A 26,261-nucleotide genomic window follows, 5' to 3' on the forward strand; every position below is an offset into this window, starting at 1 on the left:
CTGGAACTGAATGATTTCCATGACTTCCATGATTCTCGAAAACAAATGAATGTTATACTGTCGGCTCTTTTGAATCTACAGCAACAAATGACTCTTAAACCCAAAGGATACTTCAGTTGTATCCATTGCTGATTGCTCCGTGCTCCGTCTCCAGCATAGTCTGCACTGACTGTCCAGATTTTCTCAACAAGCAAACAGTCCTCTTTTGTGCGCATCGTCGCAGCATTCACCTGCTGTTGACTGTACTAAGAGTATCTCAAAGGAGTCATAGTGCCATGTGTCGAACGCGTTCATATTCTTTTGTGGTCAACCCTCTACAATGCAAGTAAATCACTTGCATATGCGGCAAAATTTTGCACTTTGTGACAGTAATTTATCTGCCACTGGCTAGTAAATATTCAGATTTAACTCACCAGTGATTGAGTTGTGTAGTGGCGAAGCACCGATAACTTTTTACTAAATAAAGAGCTGATGTCCAAGAAGCTGGATTCAGCCTCATCTTTTACCGAGTGCTGTGGTTCGTGAGTGCGCACTCTGAAGGAAATGTATCTTATTTAGCTGCAGTGGATCCTAAGGTGTCTTGATCAGTGACACCATCGCTTTAGTTGAGCCATGATATGCCATAGTTACATTTACATTGCATTTAACCACTTCAACTCTGATTTTGGTAGATTGTTTTCACAACATGCTCTGTTTTATAGCATGGCTACAGACCAGTGTAACATGCCTGTTTGACGTCTGTTGGAAGGTACAAAGTGTTGCAAATCTCGAGAGCTTGTAGATTTGAATTTGAGAACTTTTACAATAAATATTTGTACAATCAAGTCAATACTTACTGTGCAAGTAAAAGTTGTACGGTACTACTGTCAATGTATGGTAAATTGCACAAGAGCATCTGAAAAACATTAAACTAAACGTAGTAATTGTAATAAATGTGTAGATACATAAATATTTAAAAGCACAATCATACATTATGATTAAAAATATTGTAATTTCAGAAAACACAGAAAAAAAATAGTTTTGATAGTCGCACTTAAAATATTATTTTTAAAATATATTGATTAAATAATTGTTCTATGTTAATTATTAGGTTCCAAACTTGTGGATATTTTGTTAACATTCTTTTTTACATAATTTAACATAATATGAATTGATAAAATGCAAAATTTGTACATTTCAGTGTGAGGAGTAAAGCTTAAATATGATTACAATTATGAAATTTTAAATATAACGTAACATTTACAATATATGAATAATATATGTGAAGATGTTTCCTTCTGTTAAAATCTGAAATTATATCATCAGTTGGTTTCAGGCTGCTGAGGGCATTAATACAATAAGTGTTGCATTTTTATATATACAGGTGAAACTCGAAAAATTAGAATATCGTGCAAAAGTTCATTAATTTCAGTCATTCAACTTAAAAGGTGAAACTAATATATTATATAGACTCATTACAAGCAAAGTAAGATATTTCAAGCCTTTATTTGATATAATTTTGATGATTATGGCTTACAGCTTATGAAAACCCCAAATTCAGAATCTCAGAAAATTAGAATATTGTGAAAAGGTTCAGTATTGTAGGCTCAAAGTGTCACACTCTAATCAGCTAATTAATCCAAAACACCTGCAAAGGGTTCCTGAGCCTTTAAATGGTCTCTCAGTCTGGTTCAGTTGAATTCACAATCATGGGGAAGACTGCTGACCTGACAGCTGTGCAGAAAACCATCATTGACACCCTCCACAAGGAGGGAAAGCCTCAAAAAGTAATTGCAAAAGAAGTTGGATGTTCTCAAAGTGCTGTATCAAAGCACATTAATAGAAAGTTAAGTGGAAGGGAAAAGTGTGGAAGAAAAAGGTGCACAAGCAGCAGGGATGACCGTAGCCTGGAGAGGATTGTCAGGAAAAAGCCATTCAAATGTGTGGGGGAGCTTCACAAGGAGTGGACTGAGGCTGGAGTTACTGCATCAAGAGCCACCACACACAGACGGGTCCTGGACATGGGCTTCAAATGTCAAACGACTTACCTGGGCTAAAGAAAAAAATAACTGGTCTGTTGCTCAGTGGTCCAAAGTCCTCTTTTCTGATGAGAGCAAATTTTGCATCTCATTTGGAAACCAAGGTCCCAGAGTCTGGAGGAAGAATGGAGAGGCACACAATCCAAGATGCTTGAAGTCCAGTGTGAAGTTTCCACAGTCTGTGTTGGTTTGGGGAGCCATGTCATCGGCTGGTGTTGGTCCACTGTGCTTTATTAAGTCCAGAGTCAACGCAGCCGTCTACCGGGACCTTTTAGAGCACTTCATGCTTCCTTCAGCAGACAAGCTTTATGGAGATGCTGACTTCATTTTCCAGCAGGACTTGGCACCTGCCCACACTGCCAAAAGTACCAAAACCTGGTTCAATGACCATGGTATTACTGTGCTTGATTGGCCAGCAAACTCGCCTGACCTGAACCCCATAGAGAATCTATGGGGCATTGCCAAGAGAAAGATGAGAGACATGAGACCAAACAATGCAGAAGAGCTGAAGGCCGCTATTGAAGCATCTTGGTCTTCCATAACACCTCAGCAGTGCCACAGGCTGATAGCATCCATGCCACGCCGCATTGAGGCAGTAATTAATGCAAAGGGGCCCAAACCAAGTACTGAGTACATATGCATGATTATACTTTTCAGAGGGCCGACATTTCTGTATTTAAAATCCTTTTTTTTATTGATTTCATGTAATATTCTAATTTTCTGAGATTCTGAATTTGGGGTTTTCATAAGCTGTAAGCCATAATCATCAAAATTATATCAAATAAAGGCTTGAAATATCTTACTTTGCTTGTAATGAGTCTATATAATATATTAGTTTCACCTTTTAAGTTGAATTACTGAAATTAATGAACTTTTGCGCGATATTCTAATTTTTCGAGTTTCACCTGTATATATATCTTACACAAAGTACTAAAAGAAATGATAATGGAACGATTTAGGAACCGAAATCATCACTTATGATTCCCATCCCTAACTTTGAGGACAGATGAAAGATAAGCATTTCTGCCTTTATGTAATTTTTTATTTTAATAACACGCACCACTGAATCATTCACAATAAGACCAGGAATATGTATTAAAACAGTTGACATTTGCTTTCTTATTAAACATATTTTTAAACATGTTTGATCCTTATGAGATATGATAGCTAATGTATTTACATGCAGATTCTCCTTTACATGTGATCAAAGCTGAGTCAGCAACACACACACACACACACACACACACACACACACACACACACACCACCACTCCCTTCCAAAGTAAAGTCTTTATAAAACCTTTTATTTGTTTTAATTACCTTAATATTTACACGTCACTTATGATATTTCATCTCAAGCATGCTCTTCACTAACACTAACTTTTAAAACAACTTTATAAGTCGCAGATTTGTTTGATGTGGTGTAAATGATGCCACAACTGGGACAAATTAATTAATTATTTTCACACAATAAATATCTAAATGATTTGTTCATTCCACTCTCTGTTTATATTAATATAGTTTTACACATGTAATAAGTTGTATTTTTATTATGGATTTGAATAGTTTAATATTGAATATCTGTGTAAAAATAAGCCTAATGCAGTAAAATCTCCACACAAATGGCATTTTAAAAGTACCAGACATGGCACATAAAAAGTTAAAGAAACACCCAGATATCATCCAAAAGTGATTTAGAGGGATAGTTCACCTCATGCCATCCCAGATGTGTATACTTTCTTTCCTGCTCTGTAGGTCCATATAAACTTTGGTCCAAAAAGCACAGAAAGGCACCATAAAAGTAATCCATAAGACTCCAATGCTTTAACCCTATTGCATATTTGATGCTCCCATTTTACACTCTGTTCAAGCTGATGAGCCAAACAACTTATGGTATGTAAGTTTCACATGTTTATATCGATCTATTTATGAACTTGCGCGAAAAGTGACGTCATGTTGGGATAAATGCTTATTTTAATAAAGTAAAAGTGGCAGTAATGTTTATATTGTTACTGATATTTTAAATCAGTGCTGCTGAATATAAGCAACTTGTGCTTTGTTAAAATTTTGTATTTTATTTTATTGGAGGAAAAAAACTTTGTATCAAATATGATACAACAAGCTTTTGAGTTATATCTCTCAATCACATCACATTACATTACATTCATGCCCACAAAAAATAATAATAAATAAATAAATCACCACAGAGCTTTGAAAAGTCTAAGATATACTTTTTATAAGCTATATTTAGTGTGAACTAATATTTCTGTGTATTTTCATATATGCTGACTGTTCTGTCATTATAAAGATAAAAATGTTTTTTTTACATTACAAGCAATGTTGATGTCATCTTACCATTAGTTCTTGAGACCCAGCGAAATTTTGTTTCCCTTTTTTAGATGTCAATATATTGTTTGGTGCTTGTAGTACGTTTAGGATACACATTGTTTATTGAAAATAATATTTTATTCATCTAGTATTTGATGTGCTGAATTTAACTGTGATCTTTTTAATGTTTGTCTAATGCTACTAAAACAGTTTAGTCAAAAAAATTAAATTTTTTTGACAATGCTTTCAGGCTTTACAGGGTTAATCCATGTCTTCTGAAGTGACCCAGTCGATCATTTTACCATTGTTGTCTCAAGGAATGATCAAGATTTCAAGCTCGATTACACTACCAGGTGCTTGACTTACATTTGGTCTTTTCTGACCCACAACTGATTAAACCAAAGACTCATTTGGATTACCTTTATGCGGCCTTTATGTAACAGTCCATCAGCAAAGTTCTGGTCACCATTCACTTGCATTGTATGGACCTACAGAGCTAAATATTCTTCTAAAGAAAGAAAGTCATACACATCTGGGATGGCAAATGATGAGAGAATTATCATTGTAGGATGAACTATCCCTTTAGGGCTTGTGGTAAAAATGAACTTAATAAGGTGAAAAAACAATTTACACTCAAAACATCCAAAAAGAGGTCACTTTGCAAATTCCCCTGTCATAGTCGACTCGCACGATCCACACACACTTGAGTAGTCAAGTTGAAGTCAGGCTGTAATTTGGACATTCCTTTGGGAGTCCTCACATCCCTGCAGGCTCCAACACAACATTCCCAAGTCTCAGGTCAAACCATCCATCAAGCCCGAACAGGTAATACACAGGCATAGAACACGGGTTAAAGTTCAGCCCGCAGCGTTTGCCAAATATATTTTGTCTCATGTTAACGCCACAAGCCTTGTAAACCTGACAGGAATGAGAGCAAATGAAAACAAATCTTTTGTCTGAATGTCAACGTGTTTATAAGTTGCTTTGGAAAGACAAGACATCAACCCCAAGAAGAGAAGAGACCCCTGTCTGGTTCAGTCAAGACTTTTCAAACGTTCCTCTGTTATACTTGAGAATTAGACGAGTAAATCTGCTTGGCTTTTCTGCCTTTTGTGGAGTCACTAATTCACTAATACAGATTCCAAACAGTCTGCGAGACAAACTACAGGGGTTCCAGCCGTCTCGCATAAGTGGAGGGCATCGATCTGAGACGGAGCAGCTGTGAGGGAGCGGGTCACACTAATTCACACAAATATGTGTGTATACAGTACTGATTTGACCATACACTTCATACAAACATGCATGCATGCACAAACCCAAACTTATTCGGTTGATAGCGTGCCAATGGGATGCACTATATAATTAAGTTGTCAAAACATCATTGATCAACTAACATGGATTTTGTCATCACATCTAAAAACATATGAAACTAAGTTATGGATCTGAACAAATCTCTAACCCGAAGTATTTAACTTCAGCATGCTTGTGTGGCTTGTTAAAGAGAGGTGTGCTATAACCATTTTTGCCCATTATACGATAAAGCAGACGAAAGAATCCCATAGAGTTGCATTGAGGGAGAGACCCGAGCTTCTTATCTAAAGACCAGAATATTAAAGAGACTTTGGGGGGTGGACTCTTTTGACTTGGGTAAGCAACCACCGACAACACCCTAGCAACTACCAAGCAATGGCCTAGGAACCACATTTACAACCACTCAGAATTATGTTATGGAGATCTTAAGTCCATTTTTTGTCTTTTCTTTGAGCTGTTTCAAACTCAATTCCCACAGTCAGAGTTTTGGATTCTGCTTTGCTTTTGCTCTCATGATTTCTCATGATGTCTTGTCAACACACACCTTGGGAAGAAGAATTGTGCAAAAGCAAAACACAGCTGTTTTGAAACTGAGATATGTGAGGAATTTGAATGGTTTTGTCTGTCGCAATTCCTTTGTGAGAAGTTTCTATAAGTGTTTGATTTTGAAATGGGTTTATAGCAATTCGCTCTCAGTTTGTGTTTACATTTACACATTTACGTGTATTTTATGTATTGAATGGTCATCAGTCATTTGCTGTATAGACAGAAATTTGAAGTGCTCTGCCATTTTTCATTTGCCAAGTGTAAAGACAATAAATATTTAATATTGGAAGTGTTGTTCTCGCAGCAGTGAAGGTGAACATGTTTTCTCTTAGCAAACTTCAAAGACAAGTTTGGTTGCTCAGTGGTTTCTCTTTTATAACTGAGACTTGAGTTCTCATTTGTGTATCAACATTGTCTCAAATGTTTCTCCTAAAATACCATAGAAGAGATAATGCAAATTAGTCAGTTGTTGACACAAAATAAGTGTAGGTAGCATAACTCAGATCATGTGGCCTTGAAAGAGTTTCATTAGAAATGTTTAAGCTTGTAATTAAATTTCTGGCTTTTAATTGCAGACTTTGAAATCTTGCCAGTCTCAGCACAGTTTGAGGCATTGTAAAGCTATTTTCAGAATTTCTTGATTTTACATTGAACATCAAGTGGTGACCCAACACAGTACAACAATTTATTTCATATAAGAGTTAACAAATGTCGTTAAAATCCATGGAAATGTATTAATTTTAACATGAACTACAAAGGTCCAACATTATGCAAAATTAATAACATCTCCTTCCTTTAAAAACTTGCTATACCTATTTATTTAGCTATTCTAACTATACATGATTTTGACTTTTGCAATCTCATCCTAGACTATTGGTCCAATTTGCACAAAATTAGGCATTTGAGACCGTCTTGAGTTATCAAAGTAATTTTTATTCGTCAAATCGTTTAGAAGAGAGTCTTCAGCGAATGAATTTTCTGGCCATGGCCCAAATTCAATTATTAACCTATATCTTCTGAACGGAAAGTCCAATATTAACGAAACTTTGAAAACTTCAGCACAAACATATTTTGAGGATGTATGCCAAATTTCACCCAGTTCTGCCTAGAGGGGGCGCTACAACAGAAAACCAGTTATAATTCCGTAACAGTTTGAACGAGGAAGTTGGAATTTGGCATGCATCTTTAGTTCAAGTGCTAACATATCCTTCAAATATTGATTGGACAACTCAACTGAAATGGCCACCAGCAGGCAATCAAATTTCAGCAGCTAATAACTTGTGTTGTGAATGGCCTATCATTATAAAATGTGCCATCAGTACCTCCGCTCCCTATAAGCAGACTATGCAGACCAACTCCCTAGGGGGGCACCATCTTACCCTAGGAAGTAAGCTCATATCATGCATTATTCAGGTGTGGTCTGTAAAGACTAATTGAACTGTATCTTGTGAATGCAATGTCCAAATCTCACAAAACATGGAACAAATTGACTACAGGACACATGCCAAATTTAATCAATTTCCGATGTTAACAACAAATAAAAAATGATCAAGTTGAATTGAGTGAAATTGAAAGATGTGCTTACACAAGATATGAAATCCTTGTAAGTCTGCAAACCCCATACATACTGTACAAAGTAACTAATGTACTTAGTAATGAAATTACTTTGCCCCTATAAGATTTGTTCTTTGAAATTTGCCAATTTTGGTCATTTTGGATCATGATAAATATTATTATTTGCATTTAGAATTGTTTTTGCCTGCTGTCCAAGATCCAGTCAGAGAAAAACTGATCCATGCGACCTGCAAACCTGGGGTTGCGAGTTGCGACACACCAGTTCAGAATACGTTAGAGCTCTGTTCCCTGTCTGTCACTCACTCGACGTTGTATAAATGTAGTGACACGAGGGGTTCGATCTTGAGAGCCCCAATCACCTTTGCTTTATTACACTCATTTAGTACACTGCCACCGTTTGATGTCTGACGTATACTGATGTGGTCACTTTTACATTATTCTGTGGTGCAAGATCCTACCACATTTGTGTACCATATTGAAATGAAATGGAAACTATAGTATAGTCGACTTGCAGGCACAGATACGCACGCGCTCATGTACTTGTACTCCTAAAAATGCTCCCGATACCAAAAAACAAAACGATCTGACGTGCAAATACCATTTTGTAAACATTCAGCGCACAAGTTATGTCCTAGTGTGATTATTAAACCACAAAGGCTGGGATTTAATTAGATAAATATATAGTTTGCATGTGCTGCGTGCTTCAAATTTGAGCACTTGTGTGTGTAGCCGGTGTTGTGCTAACGCACAACCATTTAGAGCTCTTTGGCTCATGCACGGAAAACACCATCATAAGAATTGCATGCTCTGTTTGTAACAGATGACAGCGAGCAGAGCGCTAATATACTATGTAGTGTGCAGCACATACAGACTACATATTTTTTTTATTAAATAGCAGCCTTTTGCGGGTTAATAATAACATTGGGTCATATGATTATTGGGACAACAGAAATATATAACTACAGAATAGTAATGTAATATCCACTGCAATACCACTACTAGCAGATGCGGTAGAATATGTTTGGAGAGCATGTTGCTTATTACAGTGGCAGTTGTCTTTGGATTATGTATGACTGCAGTATTTAATATGTGACAGTTGGTGATGTTACACTCATTGTGTTTTATTAAGTGCTGATGAAGTGCAGTGTGTGCTTTCCTGTGCACAGTCTCTACGTTGTTAATGGTGATGGACGAGGCAAAATTTCTTCTTCTCACCTTAATGAGTAAGAAATGAATCAAGATAACCGAGAACAAACAGATGTTCTTGGCCAGATTTAAAAATACACTATAATGATGTCATGTGACAACCAATGTGGTGTACTTTAGTATGAGACACTTATCATTATTGTATATATTATTATACTATAGTATTTGAATAGAAAAGTACATACTACTATACAATATTATGTTATAATGTATAGGATATATTGCACATAGTACTAGCAAAGTATATACTGTGCAGTATGCAGTAACAGTATGCTTATCGTCTATTCTGAACAGAGCTCATGTTTAGTGGCTCTTTCAAATATTATCAGTCTGTAACTCCTGTCAAGCATTCTGGTCTCCCATTGCGAATGAAGATGAGGGGTCTTCTTAAGCTGCTCCATTCGAGGCCCCTCGGTTGTCCGTCCTCTCAGATGTGATCGCTGTGTAAATATTTAGACAGCATTGAGGCAGCAGTCTGACACAGAAGCAACAAAACAACATCAGACAAAAAGAGCTTTCATAATCACCTCATGCTGACATAAAGAATTATACTTCTCCGATGTATATCACAAAATTATACAATATATTAATAATTACATTTATTAATATAAATAATACTAATAAACCACATGTCCTGTCCTCCATATAATACAGTGCATTAGCCTAACATTAGGCTGTTAAGAGTTTTCAAGCAACTTGATACATTAATGTAGATTTCAGTTGATATATTGGATATATTTAGCTGCGTTAAATATGGGTCATTCAATCAAACTATCCATTTTATAAAACGTATTATTACACAGCTTGCTGGAATATTTTTTTCTGATTGGTTGATATCAGCATTCTGTGGTCCAATATTTTTGTATAATGACTCTGGTACTATGTAATTGTCTTTTGTCCCATGCAACCAATTTTTTTACTTTGATGTGCTAGTTTTATGTCTGTCGCAGTACTCTGTTCTCTTTATTCTAAAATAATTAAATTATTTTAAAATCCAATCAATGTTTCATGTCAGTTTATTTATTTTAATTCAATTATAATTATTTATTTTATTTATTGGTATTATAATTCATTAATTTATGTATTTATTTTTATAAATTGTTTTATTTAAATTATAATGATTTATTTATTATATTTATTGGTATTATAAAATATTTATTTATTTACTTATTTATTTATAAATTGTTTTATAGAAATTATAATTATTGATCTATTATATTTATTGTTATTATAGCTTATTTATTTATAAACTGTTTTATTTAAATTATAGTTATTTATTATATTTATTGGTATTATAAAATATTTATTTTTTTATTTATAATTTTTTTATAGAAATTATAATTATTTATCTATTATATTTATTGTTATTATAGCTTATTTATAAATTGTTTTATTTAAATTATAATTGTTTATTTAATATATTTATTGTTATAATAATAATAATAATAATAATAATAATAATAATATGTGTAATTTATGGACCGCCTTTCCAGAGCTCAATGACGCTTGACAATAAAGAACAGTAACACAACAATAGACAGTCATATGGACAGTGGACAGTTGCCCAGTCCGGAAAAAAAGATTATAACTTACACTCACCTAAAAGATTATTAGGAACACCATACTAATACTGTGTTTGACACCCTTTCGCCTTCAGAACTGCCTTAATTCTACGTGGCATTGATTCAACAAGGTGCTGAAAGCATTCTTTAGAAATGTTGGCCCATATTGATAGGATAGCATCTTGCAGTTGATGGAGATTTGTGGGATGCACATCCAGGGCACGAAGCTCCCGTTCCACCACATCCCAAAGATGCTCTATTGGGTTGAGATCTGGTGACTGTGGGGGACATTTTAGTACAGTGAACTCATTGTCATGTTCAAGAAACCAATTTGAAATGATTCGAGCTTTGTGACATGGTGCATTATCCTGCTGGAAGTAGCCATCAGAGGATGGGTACATGGTGGCCATAAAGGGATGGACATGGTCAGAAACAATGCTCAGGTAGGCCGTGGCATTTAAACAATGCCCAATTGGCACTAAGGGGCCTAAAGTGTGCCAAGAAAACATCCCCCACACCATTACACCACCACCACCAGCCTGCACAGTGGTAACAAGGCATGATGGATCCATGTTCTCATTCTGTTTACGCCAAATTCTGACTCTACCATCTGAATGTCTCAACAGAAATCGAGACTCATCAGACCAGGCAACATTTTTCCAGTCTTCAACTGTCCAATTTTGGTGAGCTCTTGCAAATTGTAGCCTCTAATTCCTATTTGTAGTGGAGATGAGTGGTACCCGGTGGGGTCTTCTGCTGTTGTAGCCATCCGCCTCAAGGTTGTGCGTGTTGTGGCTTCACAAATGCTTTGCAGCATACCTCGGTTGTAACGAGTGGTTATTTCAGGCAAAGTTGCTCTTCTATCAGCTTGAATCAGTCGGCCCATTCTCCTCTGACCTCTAGCATCAACAAGGCATTTTCAGCCCACAGGACTGCCGCATACTGGATGTTTTTCCTTTTCACACCATTCTTTGTAAACCCTAGAAATGGTTGTGCGTGAAAATCCCAGTAACTGAGCAGATTGTGAAATACTCAGACCGGCCCGTCTGGCACCAACAACCATGCCACGCTCAAAATTGCTTAAATCACATTTCTTTCCCATTCTGACATTCAGTTTGGAGTTCAGGAGATTGTCTTGACCAGGACCACACCCCTAAATGCATTGAAGCAACTGCCATGTGACTGGTTGATTAGATAACTGCATTAATGAGAAATTGAACAGGTGTTCCTAATAATCCTTTAGGTGAGTGTATTTGAGTGTCCCACACTGGGGGTTGCATCAGGATGGACATCTGGCCTAAAACCTGTGCCAAGTCAAATATGCAGATCACAGATGGTCTGCTGTGGCTACCCCTAACAGGAGCAGCTGAAAGAAGATTGTATTATAATTTATTAATTTATTTATTATAGTTTTTGCTAAAGAAACCACTTTAGGTCATATAAGACACATCTGCTTCAAGTTGCTCCTGTTTGGAATGTTTTGTTTTTTTGCAATAATAACAGACTGGCTTCACAGTAAACTATTTTTAAATATGAAACCGTCTGCCCTTGACAAGATAAGATACGAAATATAGATTTGCACCACATGCTTCATAATTTTTTTACTTTCCTGATGAATGTATTTATGTGGTCAACCGCTGTACCTCTACTCTGTTGACCCCAGTGATGCTATCTGGACCTATTGGCTTTGTTTTTGGCACTGTCTGACAAGAAAGATTCCAACAGCTGTTCCAAGGTTCAGTTGACGTCCGGAAGCCCATTTACACAAAACACACTGAGTTTTGACTTTGAGGAGAAGTCCCACAATGGACATCTGGAATGCAAACACACACAAATCTCTTTAAGTGTCACATAAAAGGAATCATGCAGCAGAATCAGAAGACTGAATCGTTACTGATGGTCTTATAGAATGTGAAGTGATAAAACCCAAGTTGTAGATTTTGACTTGAACTTGGTTTGCGTTGTATGTTTTGGAGCAGGTGGTATGGTTGTGTGCAGTAGTCCATGTAAAGGGCACTCAAGACTGAACACATGGCAAAGACACTGACCAGAAGTTGAACAGGTTTTTCAACTGGTGCATGTTATGGGCTGGTGTATAATATATGGAACATATATCATGTTTTGTGAATGTGCCGGAGTGTGTATGCACATCTGTGTGTGGGAATATTAGATTTATAACTTTGAGAACCAGAAACATTCTGAATTCTTCCCTGAAGAGGTTGGAAATGTTTAAAGGAAAAGTTCACCCAAAAATGTAAATTCTGTCATCATTTATTCTGACGATACAGTGTTGTTCCAAACCCATATGACTTTCTTTCTTCCATGGATCACAGTATTCCAAGTCTTTTGAAGCTATATGATAAAATGTAAGTCTTTATTTGCTAAAAAAAAAAAAACCTCCTCAAAATCCCATTTCTGTTTTATGTCACGGATGCCATACGCCATTAGTTCTCGAATATCTCAACTGCAAAATGTATATATTTTGTCTTTTTTATTAATTTTGTAATTTAGTATTTCTGTCAGATTTTCTGGTAAAAAAAATTCTAAACATCCTTATACCCTTCCTTTGTCTAATGGGTCAATTTGACCCTTCTGAATATTTAGCACTGATTTACATCAACTTTACTTGACATCCATGACAGAGGTGATCTGAACCTGGCAATGTAATTATTTTTAAATCGCATATATTTATACACAAAGCTGCCAAAAAAGTCCTTAAGGGTCAAATTTACCCATTTTATGTTCAATTTCAAAAGCTTGTAATAAAGGCTCTGTTTGCTCTATCTCTCTACTTTTTGTCTTAAGTCGTTCATCTAGGTAACCGCTAACACCAGAAAAAACTTTTTTCTCCATCACCTTCTATTATACAGTTCTGAAAGGCAGGGGATGCCCCAAAGCAGCTTCAAAAATCTTAGTCTGCGATCATTCCACTAGATGGCAGCAAACACTAGATTTTTTTTTTCTAACACTTTCTATCACAACAGACAGGTCGGAAAAGCAGTGGGCTCCCCAACGTGGTTTGTGACTCTGCCCATAGACATCCAGTCTTTTTTGGGAAGCCCCTCCCTTTCACCATGTTTTGTGGAACATCTCGGCCTCTGAATGGACTACAAATGGGATCCTGGTGTCATTTGAAAGCCATTTTTTGTATAAGATAACCTAATGATTCCTTCACACTACACGACTTTCAAAGACGTCAGATTGTGATACCGTTCATATTTCACTTTTGTCTGTCTTGTCATGGAAGTCGTTGCATTTTCAAATTACACAACGAATCGGTGAAAGGGGTGAACGCATTACAAAACATTTCACTATTGATGAATCTCCAACGACTCTGCCTGGACTCCAAATCACGTACTTGTGATATGAGATACGAAAACAAATGCATGATCATATGTTCTGCATTTCAGAATATGATGTGTATGTTTTTAATCATATATTTTATTGGTTACAATATGAAAAAGTAACTCCTAACTCTAACCTTGGTAATTGGCAATTTCTCTCCAACTCTTCTCTTTCTCCACCCGGTTGTGCTACAGTTCAGAGGAAACATCAAATATGCACTGGTGCTCCTGCCAATGTTCCACTCATTTTTCCTCCATTTCTTCGGTCCAATGAGACTTTCTTGATACCGCAGCCATGCTAGTTGATGTTCTGTTGCAGGTTCATCAGGACTCCTCCCACTGAAACTTCCCGTACCCCGTTTCTTGCTGTAGTTCAATGCTGCAGTGGTATTCAGTCAAAACATATTTCACATTGCACGATTTGGAGTCTCAGACAGGTACAGATATTTAACATTCTAGATATCACGCTGACATCGGCGACTCATCGGTGCTTCTCTCAAATCGCGTCTTTGATAATTCATACATTGAGAACGTCGCTCACGGGAGCGAGCTCTGATTTGCCTACGATTTCAGGCTTTTGTCGGTGATCGAAAATCAGCCTTAAAATCGTGTAGTGTAAACTCGGCATTAGGTAAGAGCTGATATTGAGTTTGTGGCTATTTGGGGTTTGCAGAAGCAGTGATCAGATTTTTAAATTGTTTATTTGTTTATATAGTATATATCTCATTTGAACATGGTGAGCATTTAATAAACATATAATGAAGACTGAATTTACAGTAAAAAACTTTTGATCAAATTAATGTGTGTATATGTATATGTGTGTGTATATAAATAAATATATATAAATATATATATACTGCATATAATATTGTATTTGTATCTGTTGTCAATGAGTGTTTGTGGGTGTCTGTGTGTATGTATTTATGTGTTGTGTGTGTGTGAAATTTTGAGTATGAGTGTTCTTATAATAACATTTTGACCTTTTCTACAATTTTATCGTGAGGCTTCTAAAAAGGACTAGATGTCTATGTGCAGAATTGGAATTGAAACATTAAAAAGGGTCAATTTGATCCTTAATGACAATGCAATGTTGATCGTTAAGACCAAGGAGTGGTTAAAACAAGAAAAACATTACTTGACAAGCAAAATGACATGATATGTAAACTATTGTGCTCAGAAAATCTGCTCTAAAAAGTGAGGTTTATGCTTGAAACAAGAAACAGGTATTTGCCAATGGGGTAAGAAATATATACTTGTTTTCCCCATAGAATCACTTTTTTCTCACCTTATTGGCAAATATTTTTTTCTTGTTAAAAGCACAAACGTTACTAAATTGTGTTTGATTTCTCTGGAAACCATTTATTCCATTTATTCACGTCATTTTACATTAAGTAAATGTATCTTGTTTTAAGAATGTTCAGGTATTTTTACTTGAAAACAAGACAAAAAGAAATAAAGAAAATGTTTTTTTTCAGGGTGTAGATCGAATGCGATGAATCAAATGTGAATATGCAGTTGTGCGAATGAGATTGAAAGCATAGGGCAAGATTTTCAGTTAATAATGACTTAAATTTCATTCTGTTCCTCACACAAAGCTATTGTGGCAGGGCGGAGGGTGGGGCCGGGTCGTGATTATACACACCCGGTCCATTATCAGGCTAATTAAGCCTCCGAGAGGGATAAAGGCCGATGGCAGACGGTGGTGCGACGAGAGAGAGCTAGTTTACGGACATGTCCGTCATGTGTGTATGTTTGTCTTTTGTTTAAGTTAACAATTAAAATATAATTTATATTGCCAAGCCGGTTCTCGCCTCCTCCTTTCCATCAACTACGTTACAGCTATCTTTAGCTCTCTGTATCGATTCACTTTAATTTTATGTAAAAGCATTGCGCTGCTCTAGCTGACATTCAGCTAGAATCTGAAGAGTATGTCCTGTGTTGTGAACGTAATGGAGAATAATCATTCGGCACCACAAGAAAATAGCCATTTGGATTATTTTGTCTGTAGCTATAAAAAGTAAACTGATTAAACCCAGGCGAAAGTCCATTTAATACCAGATGGCTCTTCAGGGCTTTTAGCTGATCATATTTGAGAAGTTAAAGCTCTACAGTCTATTGTTCTTCTTGAAAGGAACTGTGTCTGAACTTGACAACATCATCAAATTGATCAACTCTTTCCTGGACAGTTTTTGGTCTGTCGTAAGGGCTGTTACTCTGATAAATTTTCAGATAAAGTGCTTTGGATTATTTATAGTAGTTTACGTTTTTAGTGCACATTGTAAAATCTGTACAATAGCTCTATTAATACTTCCCAGACTTCATTATGCGGACATGACCTCTGACCTTACTGACACTGGATGCTGCCGGTACTTCCCTTAAAGGAAACTGTGAACAGCAGGTGTGTGTCCTAAAGCAGGAACCCCTGACGGAAGAAAACACTGTCCCCTCCTCAGGGCACCTCTTTCATGTCTTTGACCTGCAGGTTGACCTGGGGTCATAAAAAATGTCATGACCTCTCAGGAAAGGAATGTGGTTCCACTCCATTTCATTGTTGACGTTACAGTCTGGATGCAGAGGATTAAACGTGCAGGGTGGCATTATGTTGTGAAATATTGATTTATGTCTGGTTTAAGTTCATTATGGTTGAATATAATGGAATTAATTCGATTTAACAAGGTTTAAATATGGTAACGATGTCACAGGGTGAGAATTTGCAGCATTGAAGGAGTGTTGCTCTTTCACAACAAACCATTTTTTAATGAAGACAGCCCTCTATCTTTTCAATAGAAATGCAGCTGATAGTTCCTCACTTTAACCCTTTAAGCTCTGAAGGTGTTTTTAAAGATTTTCCTTACAAAACAAGGAGGGTAAAATATTTGGTATCATTGTAAAGAAAACTTTTTAGATGTTTTAATTATATAGGTCAGGGGTCGGCATCCTTTTTGACATGGAGTGCCATTTTTTTATTTTCCTAGTTAATGGGTGTGCCAACATCCAACCCCCCCTACAAATTGCAAGTGATTGTCCCAATGCCCTACTCACTAAAAAGGACAAAGCTCTTGATGTGGGCTCTGTAAAGAAAGTATGGCATTACAATTTGATTGTAGCATCACAAAATTCTTTTGTAAAAGGGCCTTTTGTGAAAAAATGTGCTTTCTTATTTTTGTTTGTAACGACCCTTCGAGTGATGTCCCCTTCCCGAAGTGCCCTTCAAGGGCGCAAAAATGCCGTTTGGAAAACTCCCCATATATACAGCTCTGGAAAAACTTAAGAGACCACTCCAAATGTTCAGTTTCTCTGGATTTATTATTTATAGGTATGTGTTTGATTAAAATTAAAATTTTTGTTTTATTCTATGAAGTACTGACAACAGTTCTCCCAAATTTCTAATAAAAATATTGTAATTTAGAGTATTTATTTGCAGAAAATTACAACAGATAAAAAAACTTTTTTTAAATGCAGTGTTTTCAGACCTTGAATAATGCAAAGAAAACAAGTTCATATTCATTTTTAAACAACACAATACTAATGTTTTAACTTAGGAAGAGTTCAGAAATCAATATTTGGTGGAATAACCCTGATTTTCAATCCCAGCTTTCATGTGTCTTTGCACGTTTTCCACCAGCCTTTCACATTACTGACGTTATGCCACTCCTGGCACAAAGATTCAAGCAGGAATTCATCAAACACTGGAATGGAATATCGTGGCACCGTTTTGCGGCCCTCTTCAGCCTTTTCATGACCCCTTCAGCTTATCGCGGCCTGTTCATCCCATTTCTCGGCCGGCCCACCGGGAAAAGTTCCAGTTCTCCCTATGGACTGTCCGCCCCTGTGTAGAGATACTGATTTTAGGAAGCATTTGAAGAGGTCTCTTAAGTTTTTCCAGAGCTGTATGTACATTCCGAAGTTTGAGTCCACTTGTGAAAATGTTTCTATTTTGCATTTTTCTAATTGAAACTTTTATTTATTTTTTTATTACATATATGATGTTATCAGCATAACAGTTTGAGTGAAAACCCGATGATTATGATATAATCATGATCCTGCATGTGAATTTTCACGGAGCATCTTGAATGATTTAATGAAAGAAAACCTGTCCTTTTGTACTAAATGAGTTACAATTAATGTCACAAATTTGCTTATTTGATTACTGATCACTTTGTGTGGAATCTTAAATATTTTTTACATTATGTCATATTACTTTTTTCAAAATCAGACAGAGGGGTAATTATTAGCACACAAGCAACTATGAGAGCAGAGCAAGTTTTTCGCACCTGCATTCAATCTACCTCTTGATGTAATCCTTCCTCGTGATCACGCAGCATGTTTTCATCAGCTGAATGGGAGACTAAACACTGTTAAAGTGTGACGAGACTCATGCTGCGTGCAAGCCATTTGCTTATCATAAGCTGATCAACTATTTAGCCATTTTCAGTGAATCACACCTACAAAATCCTAAAACTTTATTTCCAGGTTTAATTTATATTTTGATTAGACTCTTTTAATGTAATTTTCAGTGTGAATGGTAAGGAGGGTGTACCTGATGCTGGATTGGAAATCTGAAAGAGTAATAGTGGTACATCACATGTTGTTCTGAAAGCAGAAAGAAACAAATGAAACACAGAATGTAGGCTGTCATCCGCGCAGCATGACTGAAGCAAAGCGGGCACATTTACTTAGTAATTAACTGAACCTGAAGCGCTGCCGGTAAGCCATTCGATGTGTTAATGGCATGCACGCACTGCACGAGTCTGTTGGGTATAATGCTATCTCATCACATTTTAACTTTTTGTTTAGTCTCCCATTCAGCTCAAGAAAACATGCTGTGTGATCATGAAGGATTACATCAAGATGTAGATTGGAATGCAGGTGCGGAATTTATATGAATAAAACAGACTACTCCTCTCTCGCTGTTGCTGGTGTGCCAGTGAATACCCCTCCGGGTGCCAGTGCTGGCACGCGTGCCATAGGTTGCCGACCCCTGATAATCTCAGCATAAGAAACGGCTGAGAAATCACAAAAAACAATAACACTTTTTTTCTTATTTTTCTAATTTGCCATTATATATCTCAGGGTGTAAATAAGGTAGCTGTACATAAGTATCAATTTTGTGTTGATATGACAAATCATTTCAAAAGATTTTTATTCCTGAATCCAAAAACATCCCCAACACAAGCCAAAGTATGCAGGCATGAGTAATGAGATCTCATTCAGTTCCTTTCTGTGTCATTTGAGAAATCATTGAGTCTGTGTCATGTACTTGGGACCATGTAGACTACTACATGTCCATATGTAATTACAGTGAACGATTCTCTCTGCCCATATTTGGATTACTTCACCTCTGGTTGCAGTGCTCTGAATCCTAATACAGTTGGTTTAGCGTTCCATGACACTGGTCAACCTACTACATAATTTTCGATAAAATCTGAGCCAGGAAAGATTACGTATTTTTACCCAGATAGCACATTATATGCTGTGTGCACATTGTGCTTCATGTGGATTATCTAATGATCTATCCATCTGATTTATGTTGTGTCGGGGCTCGTTTTAAACATAGTCACCTCCTCTAAGTAAAGTTCTGTTTATTTTTTGTGAAGTTATATGCAAAAACGCGACAATCAAGCAACAATTTTTACATGTAACATGTATGTCAAAGACATACGTATACTTGGCTATTTCTTGGGATCTTGACATCTGTTGTGGATTGAGTGCATGAAAGAAGCTTGTTCAAAGTGGCTTATGTATTCATGTGGAAATACATGAATGTATTCATGTGGAAATGTTTAAGCATTAAACATGGTTTCTTACATTCTGCATATGGCTTGGAACTAGATGAAGGTGAAGAAATCATGACAGAATGATCATTTTGGGTAAACTAACGAGTTATTATTTATCACACTATATTCTCACAAACACATACATAACAAAAGAAGATATTTTATTGTTGAAATTAGATGTTTCATCTTAAATGTTTCTAATCACATATAGTATATTCGTTTGCCTTGTTTGGTGTAACAAAATCCCAATTCAATACTTAAACTTTTTTAATATAATTTATTGATGTTATATGCCCCAGGAGCCTTTTATCACGAAAAATGACAGTTTACAATCTCACTCCCAAGTCATCAAATATTGCCGCTTGTATGAGAGCTCAACGCGTCAACAGGTGGGTGACTGGCGAATTATACACATTAAATATTTCTTTACTACCTTTCAAAAACTTTTACATATTTTGCCTCTAATATTACCTTTTTGGAACACTTATAAATGTCCAAATAGGTTGTCAAGTTCTCAAGAATGTGCTCATTTTTGAAATAACATACGTACATATCACAGTCTTCCTGTAGTGAGCAGCAGATCACCTTGGGCAGGAATTCCATTCACTCATTTTCATTATGTGTTTTATTATGTTGTTTACTTCCTGACTCCCAACACACATCGCATGGCTCTTTAGGGGCCAATTTGTTGTGGTGAGACATTAATTGAAATAAGGTTTTGGGAAACCAACAAAAAATGTTCTCCTACACATCTGCATGTGTGTGTGAGAGCTGCATGCAGGAAGTGTATTAAAGTTCTTTTTAAACATCTGCATTGAAACCTGAATGAATGATGAAAACGTCTTGGTTACTGATGTAACCTCCGTTCCCTGATGGAGGCAATGAGACCATGTGTCGATGAGTTGACACTAGGAGTCACCCTTGGGAGCCCAGACATCTCTGATCTTTGAGAAAAGGCCAATGAGAATTGCCATGTGGGATTTGCATGCCACTCCCCCGGACATACGGGTATAAAGGAGTGTCGCCTGCAAAGACACATTCAGATTTTGCACTGAGGAGCCGAGCCAAAGACCTGGCCAGCGTTAAGGCTGGGTTTGCCTCCTCCATGGGCAGCGTTACAGGTTCACCATCTGATCCCTGAAAGGGGTCATGGGAAACTTGGGCATGTAGCCCGGTCGGGGTCTCAGGATACGTGAGATTAATCCAGACCGAACTCTAGGCACAGTTCACTGACAGAGAACGCCTGCAGGTCCCTCTTGATGGAGGTGAGCGCAGTCAGGAGGGCGGTCTTTAAGGAGAGCGCCTTTAACTCGGCTGACTTAAAGGGCTCGAATGGAGATCTCCGAAGGCCCAGAAGGACCACCGAGAGATCCCACGAGGGATTCTCAGGAACCCGAATATCAAGTTATGCTTCACCAAATACTTACCTTCTACTGCATCGTGATGTGCCGATGTAGCGGCTACACACATTCAAGGTGGAGGGGGACAGCTGTTCCTCCAACCTCTCCTGCAGAAAGGAAAGCACTGATCCGACTGCGCATCTATGGGGGGCTTCGCATCTGAAAGAACACCACTTAGTGAACAGATGACATTTCAGGTCAACAGGCCCCTCGTTAAGGGGGCCCTGGCCTGAGTGACCGTGTCTACCATGTCTACTGGCTGGTAGGCAACTTAAGTCTTCTGCATCCCATCCAAGGGCCAGACATGAAGATTCCAGAGGTCTGGTCACAGGTGCCAGATGGTGCCCTGTCCCTGAGAAAGAAGGTCTTTCCTCAGGGGAATTTCTGGGTAGGGGAATATGACCAAGTCCGGGGGGGCCAATAAGGGGCCACTAGAAGGATCTGCTCCTTGTCCTCCCTGACATTGCACAACTTCTTTGCAAGTAGGCTCATTGGGGAAAACGTGCTCTTGCGTAGCCCCAAGGGCCAGCTGTTCGCCAGGGCATCAGTGCTGAGGTGAGCCTCGGCCAGTGAGTACCAGAGCGGACAGTGGGAGGATTCTGGGGAGGCGAACAGGACTACCTGTGCTTGGCCGAATCGACTCCAAATCAGCTGGACTGCCTGAGGTTGGAGTCTTCACTCTCGCCTGAGTGTGACCTGCAGCAACAGTGCGTTCGCTGTGCTGTTGAGGTGGCCCTGGATGTGAGTGACTCGCAGCGACTTGAGCCACAGCTGACTCCAGAGGAGAAGATGAGTTGTGACATTCGACGAGTGTTGTCCGTCCGGACCAACACATGCTTGTCCCGGATCAATAGCAATATCCTCCTCGGGGCAAGTAGTACCGCCGACAACTCAAGGCAGTTGATGTGCCAACGTAGCCAAGGGCCAGAGACTGCGTGCCCATTGCACTAGGCCTGGCCAGGGGCTGAACAGATGGCAACAAGCCTGCGTGACGTGAACGTGGTGCATGCCGTGGCACCATGTTCGTCTCTCGACTCTGGTCTGAGGCCAGTGCTGAAGTGGTCTCATATGCATCAACACGAACTGCGTAACAGTCACTGAGGATGCCATATGAACCAGGAGCCTCTGAAAGGGTTTCAGTGGGACCATTGCATTCTGTCTGAGTGTACGCAGACAGTTTAGCACTGGCTGCGCACGCTCGTTGGTGAGGCATGCTGTCATTGAGACAGAGTCTAAATCCATACTGAGAAAGAGATGCTCTGAACCGGGGAGAGCATGCTCTTTTCCCAGTTGACCCTAAGCCCCAGGCAGCTGAGGTGGACCTGAAGCCCCAGGCGGCTGAGGTGGACCTGAAGCCCCAGGCGGCTGAGGTGGCTGAGCACCAGGTGTGCACACAACGTGTCCCACGAGTGAGCTAGAAGTAGCCAGTCGTCGAGATAGTTGAGAATGCGGATGCCCACTTCCCTTAACGGGGCAAGGGCTGCCTCTGGGACCTTTTGTGAAGGCGCAAGGTGACAGTGACAGACCGAGGGGGAGGACCTCATACTGGTATGGAAGTACGTGTCCTTCAGATCTACCGAAGTGAACCAACCTTAATGCCGGACGCTTGCTAAGATGCATTTCAGCATCTTGGACGGGAGTCTATGCAAAGCCCGATTCAGACTCACAGGTCCAAGATTGGCCGCAACCCGCCGCCTTTTTTGAGTACGATGAAGTAGGAGCCCTTCATCTCGGCTGGAGGGACAGGCTCTTATCACATCCTTCTGCAGGAGGGAGGCAATCTCTGCACACAGAGCAACGGCGTTCTCGCCTCTCACCGTAGTGAAACGGATGCCGCTGGACCTTGGCGGGTGCCTAGTGAATTGAATCGCGTGGCCGAGTCGGAGAGTTCTGATCTGCCATCCCAGGGGGATCGCGAGCCATGCCCCCAAGCCAAAATCATGCATGAGAGCATGACCCGTCCACAAGCGCTGTCCCTGCATGGGGAGTGCCAAACACTAGAGGCAGCGACAGTGGTTGTGGGAAGTGGAGAGGTAACAATCACAACCTGGAAAACCCCAAAACGAAGTGGTGTCTTGAAAAAGAAGCTTTCTCTTTTAGAGGAAAATCTACACTTTTATTTGTGTGTGTGTGTGTGTGTGTGTGTGTGTATATATATATATATATATATATATATATATATATATATATATATATATATATATATATAGAAGCTCTGCTCTGCTGTCGAAGAAATCTGAACGTGTGTTTGCAGGCGACACTCCTTTATACCCGTTTGTCCGGGGGAGTGGCATGCAAATCCCACATGCCAATTCTCATTGGCCTTTTCTCAAAGATCAGAGATTTCTGGGCTCCCAAGGGTGACTACTAGTGTCAACTCATCGACACAACGTCGAGTGAGTGACAGATAGGGAACTCACTGTTAAGCTGATTTGCCTGCTGGAAAATGATATAAACTACATGGTTTTACAGATATAAAATTTTCAATGAACTCAGAGAGGTTTGGGGTCACTAACTGTGTCAGTCAAATTCCAAAATATTCCTCAGTCACATCATCAGCATGTCTTGTGCAAATCAGTTTTTAACAATTTTAATGTTCAAAGTGTCCCCTTCAGTTATGGAAACTGACAAACATCAAGTGTAGCTGCAATTTCAGGAGGATTTCCCCAGATTTCTTTACCTTTAACTAAATAATACAAACATTTTAAATGCAGTTAAAGTGAACCTATAAATTACACTCATGAGTGACTCATTGCCAACACACTGTCATGGACCAGTTGAAATCTCTTTTAATCCAGAGTATTTTGGGTTGTTTTTTAGATGGAATGATTGTGCATGGAAACAGGATATTATGGTTTTAGTATAGCCATGTATTTCTACCCTTGAAATCAAATAAGGTGAAGTTTAAAATTATGTTGTGAAACTATATATATATATATAAGTATATATAAAGTATATAACTTGTTCTGTTTTAAAATACTTTCTCCAATCCCAGTTTAATATGCAGAGACAACTGTAAACTCGCTTAGATGCGGGTCGCTGTCAATAATGTTACTCAACCAATGGTGTGAGTTGGGGGTGGGACTATCTCTTTGTTTGACCAATGGCAGACAAGGGGCCTATTCAGGAAGCTGTTTTGATAACGTTTATTTTTGCAATTCTGTTTGGTGGCACTATTGGCACAGAAATTACATACTTCAGCTTTAATTCTTTGCTATCAACAAAAATACTGTACATAAGTTGCAACCACCATACTAGTGGTGTTGCTATGTAGCGTTTTGAGAGTTTTTAGAGCATTATTATAATTTGGAGACAAATGGAAACGGTTGTTAAAAATCTCCAAATTGTTGCACATCCGTTAATGACCTGCATCTGTCGCTTAGAATGTCTTTTTTCTCTCTCTGTCAGATGTGAATGAATGTGAGGAGACCAATGGTGGCTGTGAATCTCTGTGCTGTAACACCATCGGCAGTTTCTATTGCAAGTGTCCCGCAGGTCAACAGCTCAAAGATGGAAAGAGCTGCCAGGGTGAGTCCTACTAATTAGCTATTGGTGTCTGCACTCTCTCTCTCTCTCTCTTTCTCTCTCAGAGTCATAGTCAACAAAGCATTACTGGCAAGATAATGAGCATATCATTATCTACTTAAAGAATTAAAATAGACTATAGTGAAAATACTCTAAATAGGGTGAAATAAATAAAGAGAAAATGAAAATATGAAAAAAAAAAATATGATGAATAGGAAAACACTTTCTGCATATTTAGTTTTTGTTTGTTTATGTAAACATACGCTAGATGGCTGTCTTCGGCTGTTGCGTCGTGTCTCTTGTTTACAGAGCAGCAGATCTGGTGTGACGGGGAGGGGCGCTTGACACTTGAGCGGGTCCAAATGCATAAAGTCCTATATATATATATATATACATACATACACTCACCTAAAGGATTATTAGGAACACCTGTTCAATTTCTCATTAATGCAATTATCTAATCAACCAATCACATGGCAGTTGCTTCAATGCATTTAGGGGTGTGGTCCTGGTAAAGACAATCTCCTGAACTCCAAACTGAATGTCAGAATGGGAAAGAAATGTGATTTAAGCAATTTTGAGCGTGGCATGGTTGTTGGTGCCAGACGGGCCGGTCTGAGTATTTCACAATCTGCTCAGTTACTGGGATTTTCACGCACAACCATTTCTAGGGTTTACAAAGAATGGTGTGAAAAGGGAAAAACATCCAGTATGCGGCAGTCCTGTGGGCGAAAATGCCTTGTTGATGCTAGAGGTCAGAGGAGAATGGGCTGACTGATTCAAGCTGATAGAAGAGCAACTTTGCCTGAAATAACCACTCGTTACAACCGAGGTATGCAGCAAAGCATTTGTGAAGCCACAACACGCACAACCTTGAGGCGGATGGGCTACAACAGCAGAAGACCCCACCGGGTACCACTCATCTCCACTACAAATAGGAAAAAGAGGCTACAATTTGCAAGAGCTCACCAAAATTGGACAGTTGAAGACTGGAAAAATGTTGCCTGGTCTGATGAGTCTCGATTTCTGTTGAGACATTCAGATGGTAGAGTCAGAATTTGGCATAAACAGAATGAGAACATGGATCCATCATGCCTTGTTCCCACTGTGCAGGCTGTTGGTGGTGGTGTAATGGTGTGGGGGGATGTTTTCTTGGCACACTTTAGGCCCCTTAGTGCCAATTGGGCATCGTTTAAATGCCACGGCCTACCTGAGCATTGTTGTTGACCATGTCCATCCCTTTATGGCCACCATGTACCCATCTTCTGATGGCTACTTCCAGCAGGATAATGCACCATGTCACAAAGCTCGAATCATTTCAAATTGGTTTCTTGAACATGACAATGAGTTCACTGTACTAAAATGGCCCCCACAGTCACCAGATCTCAACCCAATAGAGCATCTTTGGGATGTGGAGGAACGGGAGCTTCGTGCCCTGGATGTGCATCCCACAAATCTCCATCAACTGCAAGATGCTATCCTATCAATATGGGCCAACATTTCTAAAGAATGCTTTCAGCACCTTGTTGAATCAATGCCACGTAGAATTAAGGCAGTTCTGAAGGCGAAAGGGGGTCAAACACAGTATTAGTATGGTGTTCCTAATAATCCTTTAGGTGAGTGTATATATAAATAACAGTAAAGACTGCATATTGTGTTATAACATGCA

At 38.6% G+C, this 26,261-nt stretch overlaps 1 protein-coding gene across 1 annotated transcript in view; it reads left to right on the forward strand.

The window, feature by feature from the left end:
• The window catches only part of LOC127625734 (multiple epidermal growth factor-like domains protein 6), a 121,812-nt gene that overhangs the window by 39,554 nt on the left and 55,997 nt on the right, over positions 1-26,261 (forward strand). Inside the window, exon 5 of the mRNA XM_052101099.1 lies at positions 24,476-24,595. Coding sequence (XP_051957059.1) covers positions 24,476-24,595 — 120 coding nt within the window. The remainder of the gene's footprint in view (positions 1-24,475; positions 24,596-26,261) is intronic.

The sequence above is a fragment of the Xyrauchen texanus genome, chromosome 32, assembly GCF_025860055.1.
Source record: "Xyrauchen texanus isolate HMW12.3.18 chromosome 32, RBS_HiC_50CHRs, whole genome shotgun sequence".
Taxonomy (NCBI): Eukaryota; Metazoa; Chordata; class Actinopteri; order Cypriniformes; family Catostomidae; genus Xyrauchen; species Xyrauchen texanus.